Source organism: Physeter macrocephalus, chromosome 11 (assembly GCF_002837175.3).
Source record: "Physeter macrocephalus isolate SW-GA chromosome 11, ASM283717v5, whole genome shotgun sequence".
Classification (NCBI taxonomy): Eukaryota; Metazoa; Chordata; class Mammalia; order Artiodactyla; family Physeteridae; genus Physeter; species Physeter macrocephalus.
In genome coordinates this window covers 88,295,644-88,318,696 of record NC_041224.1, presented here as the reverse complement: position 1 = coordinate 88,318,696, position 23,053 = coordinate 88,295,644, and the positions used below count along the sequence as shown (strand labels likewise).

The following is a 23,053-nucleotide window of genomic DNA, read 5'->3' as shown; positions in this document are numbered from 1 at the left end:
TAACTGACTATATTGCTGAACTGAATGAATAAGCATTTTCAGAACTCTAATGGAAAACTGATGAATTCATAAATGTGCTAACAAAAGATCAAGATAAAAAAAATTAATTACATGGGACTGAGTGAACTGATGAGGATGATTATAATTTTTGTGACTTTCTGTTTGAATAAAAAAAAATCCCACAAGGACTCAGAAGCAAAAAATATACAAATCAATTTTCACTGCAAAGTAAAGGAGCTATTACAGTGGAGGATTACTGGACTGAATGTCAATATTCTAACATAGTATGAGTGTGTTTCGTGTTTGGTAATTGCAATCATTGTTGCTTTTGTTGTGGTCAAAAAAAATAAATACATAAAAATAAATAAAAATATTTTTAAAGAAAAAAAAAGAGTTGCTTTCTAATAAGGTGAAAAAAGAGGTGGGGCTAAAGAGTTTTAGATGTACATTAACAAAGTTATTTTTCCTGCAGGTTTCCTATTCCTGATAGTCACATATCCCAGCTGATAACTGCAAATCCTTCCCAATGATTGGTTTCTGCAATTTTTGAAATTCGGAGTTTCTGCTCTGCCATCAGGTATCCAATCAAATGTACCCTGGATTATAAATATATTTATATTCCTGATTTTATACTTCTTTTGCTAGACTGCATTACTGAATTTTACCAAAAGGTGGCACACTACAACACAAATCTGAAAATTCCTAAACTTAAATGTTCTAGGTAAAGTAAAAACTAACTATATCCACAGAACAAAAGCAAAAGAGGGAAACTTAGGGATCACTTAGTGATCTTCAGTGGTTAAACAGCACAGATTCTGGAGTCAGATTAACCTGTTAGAATTCTAGCTTTGTTGTTTATACTGTCGATTCAACCTTAAGCAAGTTTCTGAACTTGTATCCTCACCTATAATATAGAAAAATAACAATACCTAACTCACAATGTTGCTCTGAAGACTATGATCTGTGTTTTAGCAAAATGCCACACACACAGTCATATTTCAACAATTCTTCAAAATTCAGTTATAAATTCTTCCTGTCTGTCTCCTAGCAATAAGGGGCACATATGCTATAAATAAACCTTCTAACCACATACTACTCTTCAAACAAATCAGTAATAGCACATCCTTCTTGCCTATATGCCGATAGCAAAAACTGGGGGGAAAAAGATTGCTTTAAAAATTCTACTTCAAGGTAACATGTGAAAATCAATCTATTTTTACAACTAAATACACTCTATGGTTCTATATATTAATATTAGAAAGGAGCTTCCAGCTATGGAGGTTCTACTGGATTAACCCTCCCACAGATAACCATAAACTCTGGACAAAATAAAAATTAAAAAAAAAAACAAAAACAACTACTTAACGGCTCTGGAGAGGCAACCAAAAGCAAGCAGAAATCAGATGAAGTCTGTACTTAGGATAAAGGGACAGCTATGACTGAGTTTCCCATTTTTTGCCTAAGACAGGCCCCACTCCACACCTACTAAGTAGCTAAAACTCCAATTGAAATCCCACAGTCTTACTCGCTTGAAGAACCAGAATAGCAACTTCAACGTGACAACAGCAGCTGGAAAGTGATGGGAAAAGTGACTTCAAAAGACAGAGTCACAGAAAGGGAACCTTAAATGCTGCACATTAACTCTGTTCAAATCTAGCTGACCCATGAAGTACGTATACATGTCAAGCATGTCAGTTAAGAATAAAATAACTGAAGAGATATTTTTGCTGCCCACTGAAGGAGACACAGTTTGGAATTTGAGTACAGTCAAGTTAATCAACTACTATCCTAGTCTGCTTTGACTGCTGTAACAAATACTGGAACACTTAACTTTGGTTTCAACAACCAAAATTCATTTTCTCAGTTCTAGAGACTGGAATCCAAGATAAAGGTGCTAGTAAGGTCTGCATCTGGTGAGAGCCCCCTCCTTGGGTTGCAGACAGATGTCTTATCACTGTGTCGGGGAGAGGGAGCAAGCTCTCTGGTGTCTCTTCGTATAAGGACCCTACCTTCATCACCTCATCAAACTCTAATTACCTCCACAAAGCCCCGTTTTTAAATACCATCAACACTGAATTCTGGGAAGACACAAACATTCAGTCCATAACAACTACTTTAAAAAACAAAATCAGTAGTCTTCAGAGGATTATAACAGAACCCAGAGTCTCTCCAAGGTAACATTCACAACACCTATGATAACAATCCAAAATTAACTAGATATAAGAAGAAACAAGAAAATGTGACCCATACTCAAGAGAAAGGCAATCAAATTAAAAGGAAGTTTGCCTACTAATAAAATGCAATAGCTTAAAAAAGTTAAATGACACTACAGATCTAGAAATTTTGAGTTACATGATAATTTTGTACATAGGTCAACATGCCTGCCAGCAACAGCACAATGACAAAGAAAAATTAAGGCTAGCCTGAAGCAAAATGTTGAAAACAGTTGGTACTCTTTGACTTCCTCTGTCAGAGTCCAATTTATTTGATCTCCTGGCACTCCTACAGGCCCTTACACTAGAGTTCTGCTCTTGCGCTTAATTGGCTGCCAACCACTTAACTAATTAATAATTAGATATTACTGATAATTCAAATGTGAACCCTCTGAACAGGTTTTAAAGACACTGTTGAAAAGCTTCTGTGGAATGATAAACAGTTGAGGAAGTTTTATATATTAAAAAGTAAACAGAATCAGATTCAGACCATGACTATGTAAAGAGTCCAACTACTACTACCCATCTTATTTTCTGCTGGTTTTGCTGTCCTGCTGACCTCGTGAAGATTGCTACCCTGACTGCTTACCAGCCCAATACTGCCCTCAATTTAAGGGACAGAAAATGTTTGATAAAGATAAGTATGAGCAGTTGCCATAATGCCATACCATTGAGTCCAAGACATTAAATAATTGAAGACTAGACATTGAGTCTAAAAAGTGACCAACCTCAATTTAGCTCAAACAACAGTAATTTTTTCCTCAGGTATTTCAGATAAAGTCTTACCCAGAATAATTCATTTCTACCATAAAGAATTATTATTAAAATGAAAAGGGATCAAAATTCATCATTTTAGGAGAAAAAAAGTATGTTGGCAAAAAAAAAAAAATTAAATTTCTTACACTAACTCAAGAAATTTTACCAGACTCCTAAGATTGCTAAAAAATCCAAATAAATATATTGACACAAAAGACAAACGGAACAACTGAGTAAATCACTTAGAAACTTGCACTTAAGGAAACCTGGTGTGTGACAGACACAGCAATACAAATCAGGAGATAATACCAATATACTATATGTATATGAACTATCACACTAGAATTCAAAATGAATACTAGATGGGTTAAAGTCATAACTTTAAAACTTCTACCAAAAAATAAATAACTTTATGACCTCAAGATAAGAAAAAGCACATGCTATAAAGAAAATACTGATAAATTATTACACTAAAATTAAAAACCAATGTACACCAACAACCTAAAAATAAGTAAACAGCCCACCATTAACAAAGTAAAAATTTAAAAAGTTAGAGACTGAAGAAGGTATTTGTAACTCATAAAACAAAACAAACAAAAAAAAATTAGTATCCAGAATACATAAAGAACTTCTAGAAGTAAATAATAAAAAAGAAAAAGATAATCCATTAGAAAACTGAGCAAAGCAATTCATCAGAGAGGAGGTAACCATAGCCAAAAACTTGTAACCTGAAATGATACACAACATTATCGGTGGACGGGGCATGCAAATTAAAACAATGAGGAACTACTACACATTCATGAATCTGGCAAAATAAAAGAACCTCAGCAATTAAGTGCTGGCAAAGACGTTGAAGAAAAAAAAAAAGAATTCTCATATATTTCTAGACGGAGTGGACACTGCACAACTACTTTGGTCAACACTTTGGCAATTATCTACAAAGATGAAGATGCACCTACCCTGTGACCCAGCAATTCTACGTCTAGATATATACTTCCTAGAAAAATTCTCACATGTATACATAAGACGATACATACAAGAATGTTACATCATTATTTGTAAAAAAACTGGAAGCAACCTAAATGCCCAATAACAGTAAAATGGACAGCATACAGCATATCCCTATCATGCAATAATATATAGCAGCTGAAAAGGATAAACTAAACCTTACATGTATCAACATGAATTAATCTCCAAAACCGAATGTTCATGCAAAAGAAAAAAAAAGAAAAAAAAAAGCTATAAGGATACACTGTTCAGCACAGGAAATATATCCTGTATTTTATAATAACTTTATTTTTTTAAATATCTTTATTGAAGTATAGTTGCTTTACAATGTTGTGTTAGTTTCTGTTGTACAACAAAGTGAATCAGACATAAGTGTACATATATCCCCATATCCCCTGCCTTATAATAACTGTAAATGGAATATAATCTATAAAAATATTGAATCACTATGTTGTACACCTGAAACTAATATTGTATGTCAATTATATTTCAATTTAAAAGAAAAAAAATCCATAAAAAGATGTACATAATTCTATATATATCAAACATAGAAATACCAAAAGACCACTATATAGTATACATACTCTAGGTAACAACATTAAAAAAGCATCCAAAGGAACAATAAAGGCTAAATTTAGGATAAAATTTATGTCTGAAAAAGTGGAAAGTGGAATGGGATTTTGATGGGGTACATCAAATTTTGTCTGTAATATTTTATTTCTTAAGCTGGGTGATAAGCACTGTCTGCTATATTATGATCTACACACTTATACATCTGAATTCCATAACAAAAAAACCAGCAAAGAACTCAAATTATATAATTTATTTTAAAATATTATGTACTCTCAGTCAAATAGTACAATTTAAATTCTGCACCTTTTTTCCTGGCTCCTTATTACCTAATAAAATATTTTTTCAAAAGCAACAGAATCTGTTGAATTAAATGGATCTATCACATATACCTAATTCAATGACCATTGATTGTTATGTTTTCAGATGATACCACAAATATTAATCTGAAAAAGAGAAATCTAAAGAAGTATTGGACATTCGCTATTACAAATCTTGAGCCTTCATATTGGAGTAAACCATAACAACCTATTCTCTGTCCCTGAGTAGTGTGATACTTTGTTGATACATTCATTATAGGCATCTGTGGTTTTTATTAATGAGTTCTACCTATAACAAAATCTATTTAGTTTAGTTAATGACTTTTCCTATCTATTAAGGATCCCCTCAGAAGAGTAAATCTCTGCACTTCGTCAAAATACCATGTATACAACTGAGTTATAAATAACCTATCCTAAAGTTATTACATAGAAATTTGGTAGTAAAGGAAATTCTACTAAGCTTTATAGCATTTAAAGAAAATATGGTATGACAAAATTTTTTTAAAGGCGACATTTTTTAAATGACCTTAACTTTTTTACTTAAAAGTAACACCTGTCATCTGACATCTTGCTAATATACATGTCCCTGAATATCAAGATCCTTCTCCAGGTTTCTATAATTTGGCAAGTCAACACCTACTCTTCCACTTATCAGCCTTATGACCTTTGGGTGAGTGATTCTGCTTCTCTGTTATTTATATAAATAATGGAGGGCAGAAAAAGTGTCTACTTCATAATGGAGTCTTGAGAGTGATATATGTAATTGATATATGTAAAGCATTTAGAACGACGACCACAAAATGCTAATACATGTTAGCTAATATTGTGAAAACTTGTCTAAAGCCTATAACACACTTTGTTTAGTCAGGAGTACCTTCTGGGTAGAGCACCTTCCAGGTAGTGGGTATGGTAAATTATACTTAAAAACAAGGAAGGGGCTTCCCTGGTGGCGCAGTGATTCAGAGTCCGCCTGCCGATGCAGGGGACACAGGTTCGTGCCCCGGTCCGGGAGGATCCCACATGCCGCGGAGCGGCTGGGTCCGTGAGCCATGGCCGCTGAGCCTGCGCATCCAGAGCCTGTGCTCTGCAACGGGAGAGGCCACAGCAGTGAGAGGCCCGCGTACCGCAAAAAACAAACAAACAAAAAAAAAAAAACAAGGAAGACCTCTAGTTCACATACTGAAGGGTAATTTACAGTCCCATCTTTCTATTCTAGTTAATGTTTCTCCAGTCTCCTTATAGTAATAGTCTGCTTCCCAGATAACTTTCCTTCTATCATTCCTAATGTACTACGAAACTTATCAGAGAAAAGTAGGTAACTAAGCCTATTAAATTTCACTTTGCACATATTTTTCAACCAGTGAACTCTGGGCTTAAGGGTGCTATATTTCTGATAATGGCTTGGCTCAAAAGCTTTTTTCTTTCTATGAGGAGTTGGGTTTCCAAAGGCTGAAGTTTTCAGAAGTCTGGCAGCTGGGATAGTTGAGGTGTTAAGTTATTAACATGTTTTCATGACGCAAGGAGGGACAAATAGTGTTTCACAGACTTTAATCCTAGTACTGCTCCTGAGGTGAAGTAGAAATAAGATTACCATCTGCCTTTCACAGAGTAACAGTGATGCTCATAAAAGAGTATGACTTGGCAAAGATGCTTAGGTGAACAGGCAAGTCTATCAATTTCAAAGAATTGCTTACCTCCATACACCAAAATTTCTTCAACAGGGTTCTAAAACCTTTAGATAGTCAGGAAACTAAACACATATTCCCCCAAAAGATCCACAGTAATTTTCTAAATCCTAGGTGAACCGAACCAAAGGGTCAACAAAATATCTAAAAGTAGTAACTTAATTCAAATTAAACCAACATTTTTATAAAGATAAACTAGAAGAGGTCCAATTCTCCAAGTCACACATTTCACTCATATTCAAACTAATCTAATAATTACAAAGCCCCTTCTAAAAGTGACACACATCTAAGTGTTTTTATACCAATTCATATAAATGACTCAGTTCAAATTCCCACAGATAGCCAAATGTTGCTCATGTTCTAAACTAATTCAACCACTCTGAACTTTGCCTCCAGGCACCAAACTTAAAACAGGCATTTAAAGAGCAGTCTCTTAAAAAAACAACAACAACAACAACAAAAAAAAAAACACCGTAAAATTTAATCATATGCTGAAAGGTTCCCCCAACAAGAAAGGAGAAACAGAAACCCAGAGTGAAATAACTGAGCAATGGCAATAATCATCAATTGCTGCTATTCTGTGAATATATGATGGGGAACTTCACAACTCAAAGATCAGGCAGCTGACAACACCAACCCACTGGTCAATCTTAACATCAAAAAAAGAAAAACAACCAGACAACATGTGCCTCTTAATGTAATGCAATACAAAGTACACAGCACAACCTGAGAAGCAGTCTTGCCAAAACATCAAACTAGAATCTCAGTCTTTAGATTAACCACTCGTTCACAGGAAATACAGAGGAGAAAGGAACATGTTACAGGATGCTATACGGATACATTCAACAAATCCAAACTGTGGGAAATTCTACAAGGCAAATGATCTGGATATTTTTTTTTTCATTAAATAAATGTTAAATGACAAAACCAAAAAAAGGTGGGGGGGATACAAGAGACTGAGACTTATTCATCAACCAAATGCTGTGTGGACTTCTTTGGATCCTGATTCAAACAAACCAAAAAAACACGAGACAATTAAGGAAATATGCTGAATATTTAATGATATCAAAGAATTATTAATTTTAGGTGTGCTAATAGTACTGTGGATGTGTTAAAGTTTTAGAGATACACATACGAAGTACCTGTAGATGGAACATGTCCGGGATTTGCTTTTAAATTATCCAGTTGAGGAGGAATGAGAGGGATAATAGCAGAAACAATATTCACATGTTTCAAACTGTTGAAAAGGGTCATGGGTATATGGTGATTCATTTTACTATTATATCTTTGTAAGTTTGAAATCTCCCACATTAGAATGTTAAAGGAAGAGAATATCAGAGTACTGTACCAAAAATATCTATGGTTGGCAAAACTCTCAAACTTAAATTTTAGAAGTGTTTGCTTCAATAGACCTTCATTTAAAAATCAAAACCAGGGACTTCCCTGGTGGCAGAGTGGTTGGGATCCGCCTGCCAACGCAGGGAACGAGAGTTCAAGCCCTGGTCCGGGAGGATCCCACATGCCATGGAGCAGCTAGGCCCATGCGCCACAACTACTGAGCCTGCACTCTAGAGCCCGCGAGCCACAACTGCTGAAGCCCGCATGGCTAGAGCCCACGCTCCGCAACAAGAGAGCCCACCGCAGTGAGAAGCCCGTGCACAGCAATGAAGAGTAGGCCCCTGCTCACTGCAACCAGAGAAAGCCCGCGCAGCCATGAAGACCCAATGCAGCTATAAATAAATAAATTTATAAAAAAAAAAAAAAAGCCAAAAATACAATTTTAAGTACTGCCTTTAAGTATTATATTTGCACATATTAAGTAATGACTTCAACTATTACATGTTTTCATTTTATGTCTGGTTCTTATTAGTGACATTTGCTAACACACACACACACACACACACACACACACACACACACACCTCCTCCTCCTCCTCCTCCTCCTCCAAAGAAACCAAGTTCTTTACTTCTTTACTTCAAGCCCTAAATATTTTGGTCAGTTTTGCTACAGCTTCCTTATGGTCTCTCTTTTCAGCTTAAATACACACCAAGTCACCCTCCATACTGATTCCTTCAGTGGACCCCTCATCTCCAGAATAAAATCCAAACTTCTTTGCATAACATACATTGCCCTCAGAAATCTGGTCCCTGCCTATCTTTATAACATTCCCAGACCAGTACCCCATATATCATCCCATACTCCACTCTTTCTAAAGTACATACAGTACTCGTACAACAGATATTAAGATAAACTATGGATGCTCTTCTCTTTTATCTTTTTTTTTTTTCCTGGCTGCACTGCGCAGCTTTCAGGATCTTAGCTCCCCCACCAGGGGTCGAACTCAGGCCCTCAGCAGTGAAAGCGCCGAGTCCTAAAAACTGGACCAGGGATTGATTTCCCTGGATGCTCTTCTCTTCTAAAGCTCAGTTCCCTTAGACTAAAACCACCAATACCAAATTCTACATACCTTCTATTTCCAGGTTAATTAATTCCTATTGCCTCTACGACACTCACTTCTCCTATCAGCTCCTTTGCAAGCCTAACCAGACTTTCCTTTCTCCCTGACTACCCTATACATTCACAGTAATCTATGCAGTAGTATCACACTACCTTTTTGCTTTTTGTATATCTATACTGCCCTTCAAGACAGAGTATCACAGAGCCTGCTAGACACTAAATGTTTGTTTTGTGATGTATGCATCTTCCATTGACAACAGACAGGTAGTTCTTTTATAAATAACTGGAATGTAAGCGGTTTGAAAGTGGGAAACTTGTCTAACACATCTTTGCCACTCCAGTGCTTGGAATATATTAAACACTAAGTGTTTACCAAATGAATGAAACAAATATTTCTAATAAGCCATGGTTTTTAATTTTGTAACAAAATTTATCCACTCCAGTTTCCCTTGTGTTTCTTGGTATTTTATTTGTTTTGTGTTGTTTTTTGGTCTGTTGGCTGATTAGTTTTAAAGCAAAGGCCTTAAACAAGAGTTTACAATAAGAATTATACAGTGTAGCTACAACATACTTAGGGAAACTTTCAGGTCACAGTGTTGACCTTAAAGTTGAGGAGGCTCAACAAAATTATCATTATTGGAGAACCTCAGTATTAGGTTATCCTAAGGTTTCACTGTAATTTAATTCGAAAGTGTAGGGAAAATCACAAAACTCAATAGCAGTCAGGACCCAAGCAACGTAAAAAATAAAATCAGATTCTTAATTTCAAATTTTAAAGTGAAAATTTCTCCCTGTAGAAACAACAATGCTGCATACAAACGTTTCGGGGGCGGGGGGTGCATCTGCTACAAAAATGGAAAGACAACAAACACAAGAGAAACTATGAGCACATCAATTTTTGAAGGCTAGATTTCAAAGTGTGTAGATAGCGACATTAAGAGGCTGGACTTAAGAACAGCACCTGAGGTAAGACTAAGAAATTGACTTTCACTAGAATGTCACTAGAAACAAAGTCATCTGGTTGCTTTAACCAAACAGTAGGAAGCAATGGCTTTTAAGATGATGAATCGTCTTCATTTCCATTTTCTAACGTATCTAAATTTTTTTCTAAATACTTAAGTGGTATGTTCAAATATACGCTAATTACCATCTAAAAAAAGGAAAACTAGACACATCAGCCAAAAATACAATTTTAAGTACTGCCTTTAAGTATTATATTTGCACATATTAAGTAATGACTTCAACTATTACATGTTTTCATTTTATGTCTGGTTCTTATTAGTGACATTTGCTAACACACACACACACACACACACACACACACACACACACACCTCCTCCTCCTCCTCCTCCTCCTCCAAAGAAACCAAGTTCTTTACTTCTTTACTTCAAGCCCTAAATATTTTGGTCAGTTTTGCTACAGCTTCCTTATGGTCTCTCTTTTCAGCTTAAATACACACCAAGTCACCCTCCATACTGATTCCTTCAGTGGACCCCTCATCTCCAGAATAAAATCCAAACTTCTTTGCATAACATACATTGCCCTCAGAAATCTGGTCCCTGCCTATCTTTATAACATTCCCAGACCAGTACCCCATATATCATCCCATACTCCACTCTTTCTAAAGTACATACAGTACTCGTACAACAGATATTAAGATAAACTATGGATGCTCTTCTCTTTTATCTTTTTTTTTTTTCCTGGCTGCACTGCGCAGCTTTCAGGATCTTAGCTCCCCCACCAGGGGTCGAACTCAGGCCCTCAGCAGTGAAAGCGCCGAGTCCTAAAAACTGGACCAGGGATTGATTTCCCTGGATGCTCTTCTCTTCTAAAGCTCAGTTCCCTTAGACTAAAACCACCAATACCAAATTCTACATACCTTCTATTTCCAGGTTAATTAATTCCTATTGCCTCTACGACACTCACTTCTCCTATCAGCTCCTTTGCAAGCCTAACCAGACTTTCCTTTCTCCCTGACTACCCTATACATTCACAGTAATCTATGCAGTAGTATCACACTACCTTTTTGCTTTTTGTATATCTATACTGCCCTTCAAGACAGAGTATCACAGAGCCTGCTAGACACTAAATGTTTGTTTTGTGATGTATGCATCTTCCATTGACAACAGACAGGTAGTTCTTTTATAAATAACTGGAATGTAAGCGGTTTGAAAGTGGGAAACTTGTCTAACACATCTTTGCCACTCCAGTGCTTGGAATATATTAAACACTAAGTGTTTACCAAATGAATGAAACAAATATTTCTAATAAGCCATGGTTTTTAATTTTGTAACAAAATTTATCCACTCCAGTTTCCCTTGTGTTTCTTGGTATTTTATTTGTTTTGTGTTGTTTTTTGGTCTGTTGGCTGATTAGTTTTAAAGCAAAGGCCTTAAACAAGAGTTTACAATAAGAATTATACAGTGTAGCTACAACATACTTAGGGAAACTTTCAGGTCACAGTGTTGACCTTAAAGTTGAGGAGGCTCAACAAAATTATCATTATTGGAGAACCTCAGTATTAGGTTATCCTAAGGTTTCACTGTAATTTAATTCGAAAGTGTAGGGAAAATCACAAAACTCAATAGCAGTCAGGACCCAAGCAACGTAAAAAATAAAATCAGATTCTTAATTTCAAATTTTAAAGTGAAAATTTCTCCCTGTAGAAACAACAATGCTGCATACAAACGTTTCGGGGGCGGGGGGTGCATCTGCTACAAAAATGGAAAGACAACAAACACAAGAGAAACTATGAGCACATCAATTTTTGAAGGCTAGATTTCAAAGTGTGTAGATAGCGACATTAAGAGGCTGGACTTAAGAACAGCACCTGAGGTAAGACTAAGAAATTGACTTTCACTAGAATGTCACTAGAAACAAAGTCATCTGGTTGCTTTAACCAAACAGTAGGAAGCAATGGCTTTTAAGATGATGAATCGTCTTCATTTCCATTTTCTAACGTATCTAAATTTTTTTCTAAATACTTAAGTGGTATGTTCAAATATACGCTAATTACCATCTAAAAAAAGGAAAACTAGACACATCACTGAACAGTATTAATGGTTTGCTTTTTTTTAATGAAAGGCACTTTGATTCAACTTTCCCCCCCAAAAAAATTGATTCCCTTAAAATCCACTTAAGTAATAAATGTTAAAATTTAGCGTCGGTAGAGGAACTTAACAAATCCTTCTTTTAAAAATTACGAAAAAAGGTAAAATGACGTTTTTATTGACTTTACCGCAAAATGTGGAAAATAATGTAAAGATGTACTATTTATTCAAAGCATAACTACTTTCGTGGTTTCAATTTGTATGATACTTGAATTAGTTTCTAGAGAAAAGTAAACCTGCCAGACTCCAGCAGAGGGAGAATTGTTTGCATGAAGCCTATCTAGTTCAACTACTGACCAGGAATATCTACCCGCTCTTCAAGTCTCTGATCTAAATGACTTTCTTTGTGAAAAGTCTTCTAATTTTATTCCCGGCCTTAACAAAAACCTCTATCAAAAGGTGAAATGCGCCGCATCCCTCTCGCAACTTTGGTTTAAAACACGACCAACCCTTCTCTAGGGCAACGGATGAGGCGGTTCGACATAAATCCAGACAACATATCGCCTCGGTACCTACAGCAGCGCCCCAATAAAACCCTTAATTCTTGCTAAAGAAAATTCCAAACCAGATCTAGCGTCAATATCGTCTAATCCCTCCTCTTGGGCTCCAGAGGAAAATGTACCTGTGGAGTACACGCTGCGCAGCAAACAAGGCACAGCTCCAAAGCCGTATCCTCTATCCCGTTTTTGCTCCCTCTCAGCCCTCCCTCCGCTTCCATGCAGAACTTGAGCAGAGCATTTGGCTGCCTTATCTGCCAGCAACAAGCGCCAGGAGGAACGCGCTCCCGGGAGATGCGGAGCTTGCAGGCTGAGCGCTGCTTCTGGCGCGCTGCGGCCGCTCAGCTCTGCCAGGTCCTCCGCGGCTCCCTCCTCTGCCGCCCCGAAGAGCCCTCGCTTGAGCCCGGTCGCCGCTCAGGGGATTCCCGGGACGAGGTGTCGCGCCAGATTTACTACCTGCTTCCTGCTCCTCACCCGCGAAAGAACTGCACTCCCGTCCCGCCAAGGCAAGTCCGGAAGCCTCAAGGCAAGACGGCGGTCCATAGCCTCAGGAAGAGCGGCTCCGCGCACACACTTGCCAGTCGAGTCCTCCCCTTTCCCTGCCCGCAACCCCCAGGGCCGTTCCCCCGCCGGGGCCTGCGTGGGTCCAGTACCATTCTCCTCACGGGGCGGACTCCGGAAGGGCAGCAACTCCACCTCCTCCTCCTCCGCGGCCTGTAGCCATCTATCGGGAAGCGTCTCCGTAGGCGGCAGCAAAGGCCGCCGGACAAGGACAGCCCAGGGAAACCTTCTCAGAACTAACTCAGCTCCGGCGCTAGCAGCATAAACTGAGTCTTTCATAATTGTGCGACCAACTCCGCCGGGTGACTGGCCACAGGGACGCGCCCGCGCCCGCCTCCGCCGGCGACGGGGTTGGAGACAGACCACGTGAGGGGCGCGTCGTGTGCGTAGCCGCCCGCGGGCCGGGTCACGTGAGAGGCGCGCGCTCCTTCACTTTCAGGCAGCTGCCGCGCGCACGCGTCGGGCACGAGCGCCCGCAGTCCCAGCGCTTCAGGTCTGCCGAGTTGGGTGGGGTGTTCTCCCCAGATCTCCGTGGGATACCTAGGCGGGACTTGCACAAACATCTGCCTCAGCTCAAGGAGTGGAACTTAAGGAAGCGATAGTTGAGGGTTAAGGTTTCAGGCCCCTGGGATCCTGCCGGGAGTTGTGGCGTGGTCTCGTCTCTGCTAACTGGGCCTGGCGTCTGCCTGCGCTCTGGAGCAGCGTTCTCTCCAGCCCCGTAGCAGTGCCTCAGCGAGGGTGGAGGCCTTCCATGTTGCTCTCTCCTAGTCCAAAATGGAAAATTATCTTGATCCAAATCATGTTCTTCCTCTAGCTTCCCCTGTTTGTGCCAGCAAAAATTCTTCTGGCTTTAACTGTGGGCACTAGCCTTTCCCTCCAGAGTTATCTCCCACCGGCGCGGACACACCACACACCTGAACCAAAGACTGTGGCTTTTCTGTCTTTCCTTTTCCTTTGCTCTCACAACAGCCCAGGTTTGACTATTAGGGATAGTTTACTAACTGTTGCTTTTCACATTCCGGAAAAAACGTCAAGAGTTCCTCTGTCTGAGCCTGATCTTATCTCTTTTTTAAAAACAGTTTTATTGGGACTTCCCTGGTGGTGCAGTGGTTAAGAACCTGCTTGCCAATGCAGGGGACACGGGTTTGAACCCTGGTCCCGGAAGGTCCCTCACGCCAGGGAGCAACTAGGCCGATGCACCACAACTACTGAGCCCGCAAGCCTAGAGTCTGTGCTCTACAACGAGAGAAGCCACCTCGATGAGGAGCCTGTGCACCGCAACTAGAGAAAGCCTGTGAGCAGCAACGAAGACCCAATACAGCCAAAAATAAATAAATAAAATAAAATTATTTTAAAAAACAGCTTTATTGAGGAATAATTGACATGTCAGTAAGTAACCTATGCCTATTTAAATGTACAATTGGACAAGTATTGCCATATTTATACACCCATGAAATCGTCACACTCAGGACAGTGAACGTATTCATTACCTCACACTTTCCTTCTGCCCTTTATAATCTTCCATCCTGTCCCTCCCCATCTCCATCCCTTAGCAACTACTGATCTGCTTTCAGTCACTATAGATTAGTTTGCATATTCTAAAGCTTTATGTAGTGGAATTATACCATATGTACTTTTTGTGGGGAAGGGAGAGGAGGTCTGGCTTCTTTCACTCAGCATAGCTATAACCTTGTAAACCTTTTAAAACACAATTCACTGAAGTAGGATCTTCTCTTCAACAAAACTGATCCACCCATTTTCCCTAACAAGCTTTGGCCATACTTGTGAACAATCTTCAATTACAGACATACCCTGGAGATATTTCAAGTTCCATTCCAGACCACTGCAATAAAGTGAATATTGCACTAAACTGTGTCACATAAATGTTTTGGTTTCCCAGTGCATATAAAAGTTATGTTTACACTATAATGAGGTCTATTAAGTGTATGATAGCATTATGTCTAAAAAAACTAAATACCTTAATTTAAAAATACTTTATTGTTTTAAAAGTAGTATCTTTGAAGAGCAATAAAGTGAAGTGCAATAAAACAAAGGTATGCCTGTATTGTATATTCCTTCCCCATCTGGGAGGTCCAGCAGGACCAAAGTTAAAAAGATGGGTTTTTTTGTTTTCTTATTTTTGGCGGTATTGAGTCTTTGTTGCTGAGCGCAGGGGCTACTCTTTGCTGCCGTACATGGGCTTCTCTTTGCGGTGGCTTCACTTTTTGTGGAGCACAGGCTCTAGGCGCTCGGGCTTCAGTAGTTGTGGCACGCAGGCTCAGAAGTTGTGGCTCGCAGGCTCTAGAGCACAGGCTCAGTAGTTGTGGTAAACTTAGTTGCTCCACGGCATGTGGTATCTTCCCCGACCAGGGGTTGAACCCTTGTCCCCTGCATTGGCAGGAGGATTCTTAACCACTGCGCCACCAGGGAAGTCCTAAAAAAGTGTTTTAAAACACGTGTCATACCTTTCCTACTAGATTGTCAGCCCCTTGGGGCAGGGAGCTATATGTTTATTTTCTAGATCTCAGCTGGGCCTACGCACTTCCTGCCTTTAGGGAGTTTATAATCTAGAAAGTGGAAACAAACCAGAAAATCAAAATAAAATGAGATAAGAGTGCTTTGTTCTCCTTGGTCTTTGTGTCTCTGGCCTTTTTGTACCCACAAGTCCCCTTGCTTGGATGGTGTAGAAAGGAAACAAGAATAGCTCCATGATAGTTGGTCTCCAGAAATTTTTGGTAAATTGGAGCATTTAGTTTAGAGTTAGAAATGTTGCTTGCCATTTCAGTAAACAGCGAATGTTGCCCATGATCAAGCCACCAGCCACTATCAGCTTGTGCTCTGAGGGGAATTCAGGATAGAGAAAGACAGGATACTGGCTCTAGATAGTTAAGATGCTATCAAAGGAATAATTTCAATGAGCCCAGACCCTTTTTTTATTTATTTATTTGGCTACATCGGGTCTTAGTTGCGGCATGTGGGATCTTTCGTTGCGGCACACGGGCATCTCTCTAGTTGTGGCATGCAGGCTCAGTAGTTGTGGCATGTAGAGGGCTCTAGAGAGCTCAGACTTAGTTGCCCCACGGTATGTGGGATCTTATTCCCCCGCCAGGGATTGAACTGGCATCTCCTGCATTGGAAGGCGGATTCTCAACCACTGGATCACCAGGGAAGTCCCTCAATGAGCCCAGACTCTTGCATCTTCCCATACATAGAAAAGCACTAACATCACTAACTTGAGATGTCTGTTTTTTGTAATTAGCAGTAATGTTTTGATGTTTGACTACATGTCTTTTTCTAGCAAAAACTCCTACATAACCTGGCTCCTCCCTTACGTCTTTGAAACAGTTTCTCAAAGCTATCTGAGAGTCTGTTTCCAGGCTATAGTACTCAGTAATGTTCTTGAATAAAACATAATTCTCAACTTTTAGGTTGTGCATTTTTTCCCACTGACACCTTAATTGAACTACTGAAAATAAATTCTTTAATTTACAGGTGATCAGACAGCCCTGAACTTCACATATGCTGATCTTCAGTGAGCAATCAATTCTGGAGGATGAATACATTCATTCACAAAAAAGTGTTGGGACTTCCCTTGTGGTCCAGTGGGTAAGACTCTGCGTTCCCAATGCAGGAGATGCGGGTTTGATCCCTGGTGGGGGAACTAGACCCCACATGCATGCCACAACTAAGACCTGCTGCAACCAAAGTAAATAAATATATTTTTTTAAATAAATATTTTTTAAAAGACACTCAAACAGCCTCTGAAGAGGTACATGTGGCAAGGGGCTGAGACCTCCCAACAGCCAATACCAAGTTACTGGCAAGAAAGTGGAGCAACAGGAACTCTCTTTCATTGCTTGTGGGAATACAAAATAGTACTGACACTTTGGAAGATAATATGACAAAAACTAAACATACTCTTTTGATAGGATCCAACAAGTGTGCTCTTTGGTATTTACCCAAATGAGGTAAAAACTTTTGTCCACATAAAAACGTGCAAATAGTTGTTAATAGCAGCCTTATTTATAATTGCCAAATATTCAGAGCAATCAAGATGTCCTTCAGTAAGTGGATAGATAAACTAACTGTGGTACATCCACAGAATGGAATATTATTCTGTGATAAAAGAATGAATTATCATGCCATGAAAAGACATGTAGGAAACTTAAATAAATATTTCTAAGTGAAAGAAGCCAATCTGAAAGGCTACAAACTGTATGATTCCAACTGTGTGACACTCTGGAAAAGGCAAAACTATGGAGACATTTAAAAGATCGTGGTTGCCAGAGATTTGAGAGGAGCGAGGGAGGGAGGGATGTACAGGTGGAGGACAGGGCATTTTTAGGGCAGTGAAACTACACTGTATTATACTGTAATGTGGATACATGTCATTATACACTTGTCAAAACCTGTAGAATGTACAACGCAAAGAGTGAATCCCAATGTAAATTATGAACTTTAATTAATAATAAGGTATCAATATTTGCTTATCAATTGTGACTAATGTACCACACTAATGCAAGATGTTAATAATAAGGGAAACTGGGGGGAGGGGGAGGAATTTGAAAGGGGTATATGAGAACTTTCTATACTTTCTCACTCAATTTTTCTGTAAATATAAAACTGCTCTAAAAATAAAGTGCATTAATTTTTTAAAAAGTATATGGGAAAAGTAGAATAGAAACACAAGTTAAGGGCAAAAAAAGAATAATGCAAAATTTCCTATTCTTGAGAAGTTTACCTTTCTTAAATGAATAATGATGGGTATCAAATCATATTTAAAATCTAAGTGATAAAATTTACATTTTAAAATCTCTAAATTTTTAATATTCTGTTAATTACATTTATTGCAAATATTTTAAATTATGATAAAATATACAAGAGTTACATAGTGTTTTTTACATTGATACATATTTTATTGAGATATAATTGACATATAATATTATATTAGTTTCAGGTGTACATCATAATGATTTGATATATGTATATATTGCAGAATGTTCACCACAGTAAATCTAGTTAATATCCATCCATCCATAGTAGTTTCTCAAAATTATTTTAAATGTTATGTAAACAAAAATACTTGAAGACCATCACTCCAAGTCTCTTTCATTATTTTGGAAGAAGATAGATACAGCCATAGTGTTTTAGACTTCAAGTTTCATAAGGACATTTTAAAAAATAAGATTAAGAACCATGAGAAAAAGAAATGGATTATATAACTCCCAAACTGTAGAGAGGAGAAATGGATTAAAACAAAAACAAAAACTCAGTCAATCTAAAAAATGTCAGTGATTAGCCCACAATTTCCTCTTTTTTTTGTAATTTAAATTTGTTAACAAAAATATACAATACTTGGTGTTGTATTTACATTTAGAATGTTTCAGAAGCACATTTTGCTGTTTTAAACACATCAACAGCTGCAGTAGGGATGTGGCAATTATAAAACAACCATTTTAAACATTAGCAGATTCTTTGTGGTTTTAAGGTATTTAATAATAAAGAGGCTAAATTTTAACCTAGGAAAAGTATTTTTAGAATGCTGCAAGTTTATTGTAATTTATATTTAAAGGGACCAATAAGTAGTACAGTTTATGAGTGATGACTATCTCTGACACTAGCCAGGTTTTATGACTTCCCACAATTATTTAAAACATGTTTCACCTTGATGTCCACACAAATGTGTATAGACATTTACATTCAGATAAGTAAAAGCAGGCTCCATAGTAAAACAGTTGGAAAGCATCAGAGTCCTTACTTCCTAACACTGAAGAGCAAGCATTTATTGAATGGTTTCTCTCTGCCAGGTATTATTCTAGTCACTCAACATGTATTAACTCAAGTCCTCTGAACTCTATGAGCTACATACTATTATTATCATCCCTATTGTACAGAGGAGGAAACTGAGGCACAGGGCAGAACCACGGTTTCAACCAAGGCAGCCTAATTCCAGAGTTCATGTCCTTAACCCTTCTGCTATATTACCTCTTGTGACAGTAAAACACACTGAGAAAGCTGTCACTAATAATAGAGAACAGATTATATATTATTCACCCTTTCACAAAATCTTTTCTTCAAGCTATTTAATCAGCTAATCAAGATTCTTTATTTACTTCACTAGGTCCAAATATTTGGCTTATATGATTGCTTTCACATTAATCATGCTCCAACTGCTTCCTAAACGGATTTGCCACCAGCGTTAAGTCCCTGAGCAACCTGAGAAGGGGACACTGTGTCTCAAACCTGAAGAACACTGGCAACATTAAAACAATTAAAATTGATTAAAACATCAAAACAATTAAAAAGAGAGCCAATATATGAAGTATCTGTTTTATGTACAATTTCCCTGTCACTTAAAATTAGACCCTCATAAATGTTTCGCAAATCCTTTGTTTGTATAAGCAGAGCAATTAAACCAGTTCCAAGAAATTTTGCAGTAATTTGGATTGAGGATTAATGGATTTTTCTTTCTTAGGCATTCTTTCAAAAGAATTAACCTGTTTTGTAAGAGGAAAGCTAATAAAATGGCACCAAAAATACCTGGAATGTTTCAAATATATTTATTTATTTATTTATTTATTTTTGGCTACGTTGGGTCTTCGTTGCTACGCGCAGGCTTTCTCTAGTTGGTGGTGAGCTGGGGCTACTCTTCGTCGTGGTGTGTGGGCTTCTCATTGCGGTGGCTTCTCTTGTTGTGGAGCACGGGCTCTAGGGCACGTGGGCTCAGTAGTTGTGGCACACTGGCTTAGTTGCTCCGCGGCACGTGGGATCTTCCCAGACCAGGGCTCGAACCCATGTCCCCTGCATTGGCAGGCGGATTCGTAACCACTGCACCACCAGGGAAGACCCTGAAATACTAATCTCTAACCCCAATAGTTTAGTACAGTGCCTGGCATATCATAGGTATTCAATAAATGGTTCTTGAATAATTGAGAGGATGAAAATCAGGCTTCTTGAATTAGAGTGTATGCAAATATGTTATTTATGCAATATACAAATGATAAACATTTTTTTATAACTGTTTTCTTTGGCCCTAGTTTATTTTTAAAGGAAAAAATTTCTTCCTAAAGTTTTAAAACTCTACTCCAAGTGACTAGATTTGGGTAAAAGCTGGAACAAATTACCAGTAAACATAGAGAGAAATTTCCCGTTGAATTTAGCAAAACCTTTGTGTTGATAAAGAATGTTATTTTGGGGATTACAAGAACTTCTCTGAAGCATATGTGAGTATACCATGAATGGATTACTTTGGTTGAACAGGAAATGTAAAGGGGTCTAAGACTAAATGCATTAAACTATGATAAACAATGATAATTTCCTAAAACTAATTTAGATGGTATAGTTAGCCCTAAATCATTTGACTCCTCTTCCCCAGAAAGTGGAAAAAAAAATAATGAAGTTTATGTAAAAAACTAATCCTTAAATTTCAGTCTGAGGCAGAGACTTAATCACATGAAACGGGGAGATGAACAATTAAGTTGTACATAAAAGTGATTTTGAATCTCAGGGATCATGAATCTGTGCTATATATATATATATATATATTTTTTTTTTTGGAAATAAACACATGTATACTTTTTTTTTTTTTTTTTTTTTTTTGCGGTACGCGGGCTCCTCACTGTGGTGGACTCTCCCGTTGCGGAGCGCAGGCTCTGGACGCGCAGGCCCAGCGGCCGTGGCTCACGGGCCCAGCAGGCTCAGCGGCCATGGCTCACGGACCCAGCCGCTCCGCGGCATGTGGGATCTTCCCGGACCGGGGCATGAACCCGTGTCCCCTGCATCGGCAGGCGGACTCTCAGCCACTGTGCCACCAGGGAAGCCTGTGCTATATATTTTAATTTTCATGGTCAGTTTTTAAATTATTAATTGGTGGTTCTAGTTGTGAATTGTTATTCATTTCCACTGGTACATCAATATTTTTAAGAAAATTCAGGTAAGATACATAAAAAGGTAAGTCTGTTTAAAGTTGATTATCTAGGGATCTCCCTGGTGGTCCAGTGGGTAAGACTCCAAGCTCCCAGTTCAGGGGCCTGAGTTCAATCCCTGGTTGGGGAACTAGATCCCACAGGCCACAACTAAGAAGTCCTCACGCCACAACTAAAGACCTTGCATGCTGCAAGGAAGATCCCGCGTGCCGCAGCTAAGACACAGTGCAACCTAAATAAATAAATAAACATATTTTTTTAAAGAAACTTGATTATCTAGTTTGACACTTAAGCTGTTTGCTTTGATAATTATTTTGGATCACAAAAAAAAAGTTTTCTTTAAATAGGATATTGGTAACAATTGAAAAAAAGGATCTCAAAAAAGATCTGATTTTCTGATACTGGATACCATTATTGCTATTATGTATTAGAATTGCTAATATGTATCTGCTAACTTAATACTGATATATTAACAGATTAACATTATAAAGTTATCTAAGGAAGGTCCTAAAATGCAAGTTAAATGGCATTAAAATGGAATTACTATAAGCATATATGTTTGTTTATGTGTATGAGTATGTATATACCTGCCTCACTATTAAGAGATTTTCATCTTGTTTCATGAAGATCTCAAAGGGGTAACTTTCAGGTAGCTAATCTTAACCTAATATACTTTAAGATCATAAAAGCCAATTACAGTATACCTAACACTCTGAGGAAAACTGAAACATATAAACATAAAATAACCAAGCAACCAGGTATTAATTGGATTAATTGGCTCTGTGCTTTGAATACTATTTAAATACAATATAGGTGCTTCACACCAAATTTCTACAAATGCATAGCTGAAGAAAAGAGTTAAAGCATAAGGAGAGCTGCACATGAAAGGTGATGAATTAACACACATATAATTTGGCTCCCTTGTGAAAAACACCATTAAACAACATTTTTCAATGATATTTAATTAACGCCTTCATACATATACAAGAGTAGAAACAAGAACCCACCACCTAGATTCAATGATTATCAAGATTTTACTGCAATTTACTTTATCTGTTTTTTTAAATTTTATTTTATTTATTTTTTTATACGGCAGATCCTTATCAGTCATCAATTTTATACACATCAGTATATACATGTCAATCCCAATTGTCCAATTCATCACACCACCACCCCCAACCCCTGCCGCTTCCCCCGCTTGGTGTCCATACGTTTTTTTCTCTACTTCTGTGTCTCAGTTTCTGCCCTGCAAACCGGTTTAGGTTCCACATATATGTGTTAATATACGATATTTGTTTTTCTCTTTCTGACTTACTTCACTCTGTATGACAGTCTCTAGATCCATCCACGGCTCAACAAATGACCCAATTTTGTTCCTTTTTATGGCTGAGTAATATTCCATTGTATATATGTACCACATCTTCCTTATCCATTCGTCTGTCGATGGGCATTTAGGTTGCTTCCGTGACCTGGCTATTGTAAACAGTCCTGCAGTGAACATTGGGGTGCATGTGTCTTTTTGAATTATGGTTTTCTCTGGGTATTGCCCAGTAGTGGGATTGCTGGATTGTATGGTAATTCTATTTTTAGTTTTTTAAAGAACCTCCATACTGTTCTCCATAGTGGCTCTATCAATTTACATTCCCACCAGCAGTGCAAGAGGGTTCCCTTTTCTCCACACCCTCTCCAGCATTTGTTGTTTGTTTGGCTATTCGGGGTCTTTTGTGTCTCCATACAAATTTTAAGATTTTTTGTTCTCGTTCCGTAAAATATGCCATTGGTAATTTGATACGGATTGCATTGAATCTGTACATTGCTTTGGGTAGTATAGTCTTTTTCACAATATTGATTCTTCCAAACCAAGAACAAGGCAATCTCTCCATCCGTTGGTATCATCTTTAATTTCTTTCCTCAGTGTCTTATAGTTTTCTGCATACAGGTCTTTTGTC

At 38.0% G+C, this 23,053-nt stretch overlaps 1 protein-coding gene and 1 long non-coding RNA gene across 7 annotated transcripts in view; one reads left to right on the top strand and one right to left on the bottom strand.

The window, feature by feature from the left end:
* TRPM7 (transient receptor potential cation channel subfamily M member 7) overlaps positions 1 to 13,536 on the bottom strand; it is a 114,773-nt gene extending 101,237 nt beyond the window's left edge. Inside the window, exon 1 of one of the 6 annotated variants that reach the window (XR_003681778.2) lies at positions 13,075 to 13,533. Coding sequence is in view for 5 of the 6 variants with exons in the window: in XM_024133795.3 (XP_023989563.2) it covers positions 13,075 to 13,458 (384 nt within the window). In the remaining variant the exon portion in view is untranslated. Of the gene's footprint in view, positions 1 to 13,074 lie in introns of all 6 variants that reach the window. The other 5 variants (XM_055088232.1, XM_024133795.3, XM_024133799.3 and 2 more) reach the window with 5 other exon arrangements.
* A 32-nt stretch (positions 13,537 to 13,568) lies between these two features.
* LOC114487244 (uncharacterized) overlaps positions 13,569 to 23,053 on the top strand; it is a 12,235-nt gene continuing 2,750 nt past the window's right edge. Inside the window, exons 1-2 of the long non-coding RNA XR_003682188.2 lie at positions 13,569 to 13,672; positions 16,672 to 16,785. This is a non-coding gene — a long non-coding RNA (uncharacterized lncRNA). The remainder of the gene's footprint in view (positions 13,673 to 16,671; positions 16,786 to 23,053) is intronic.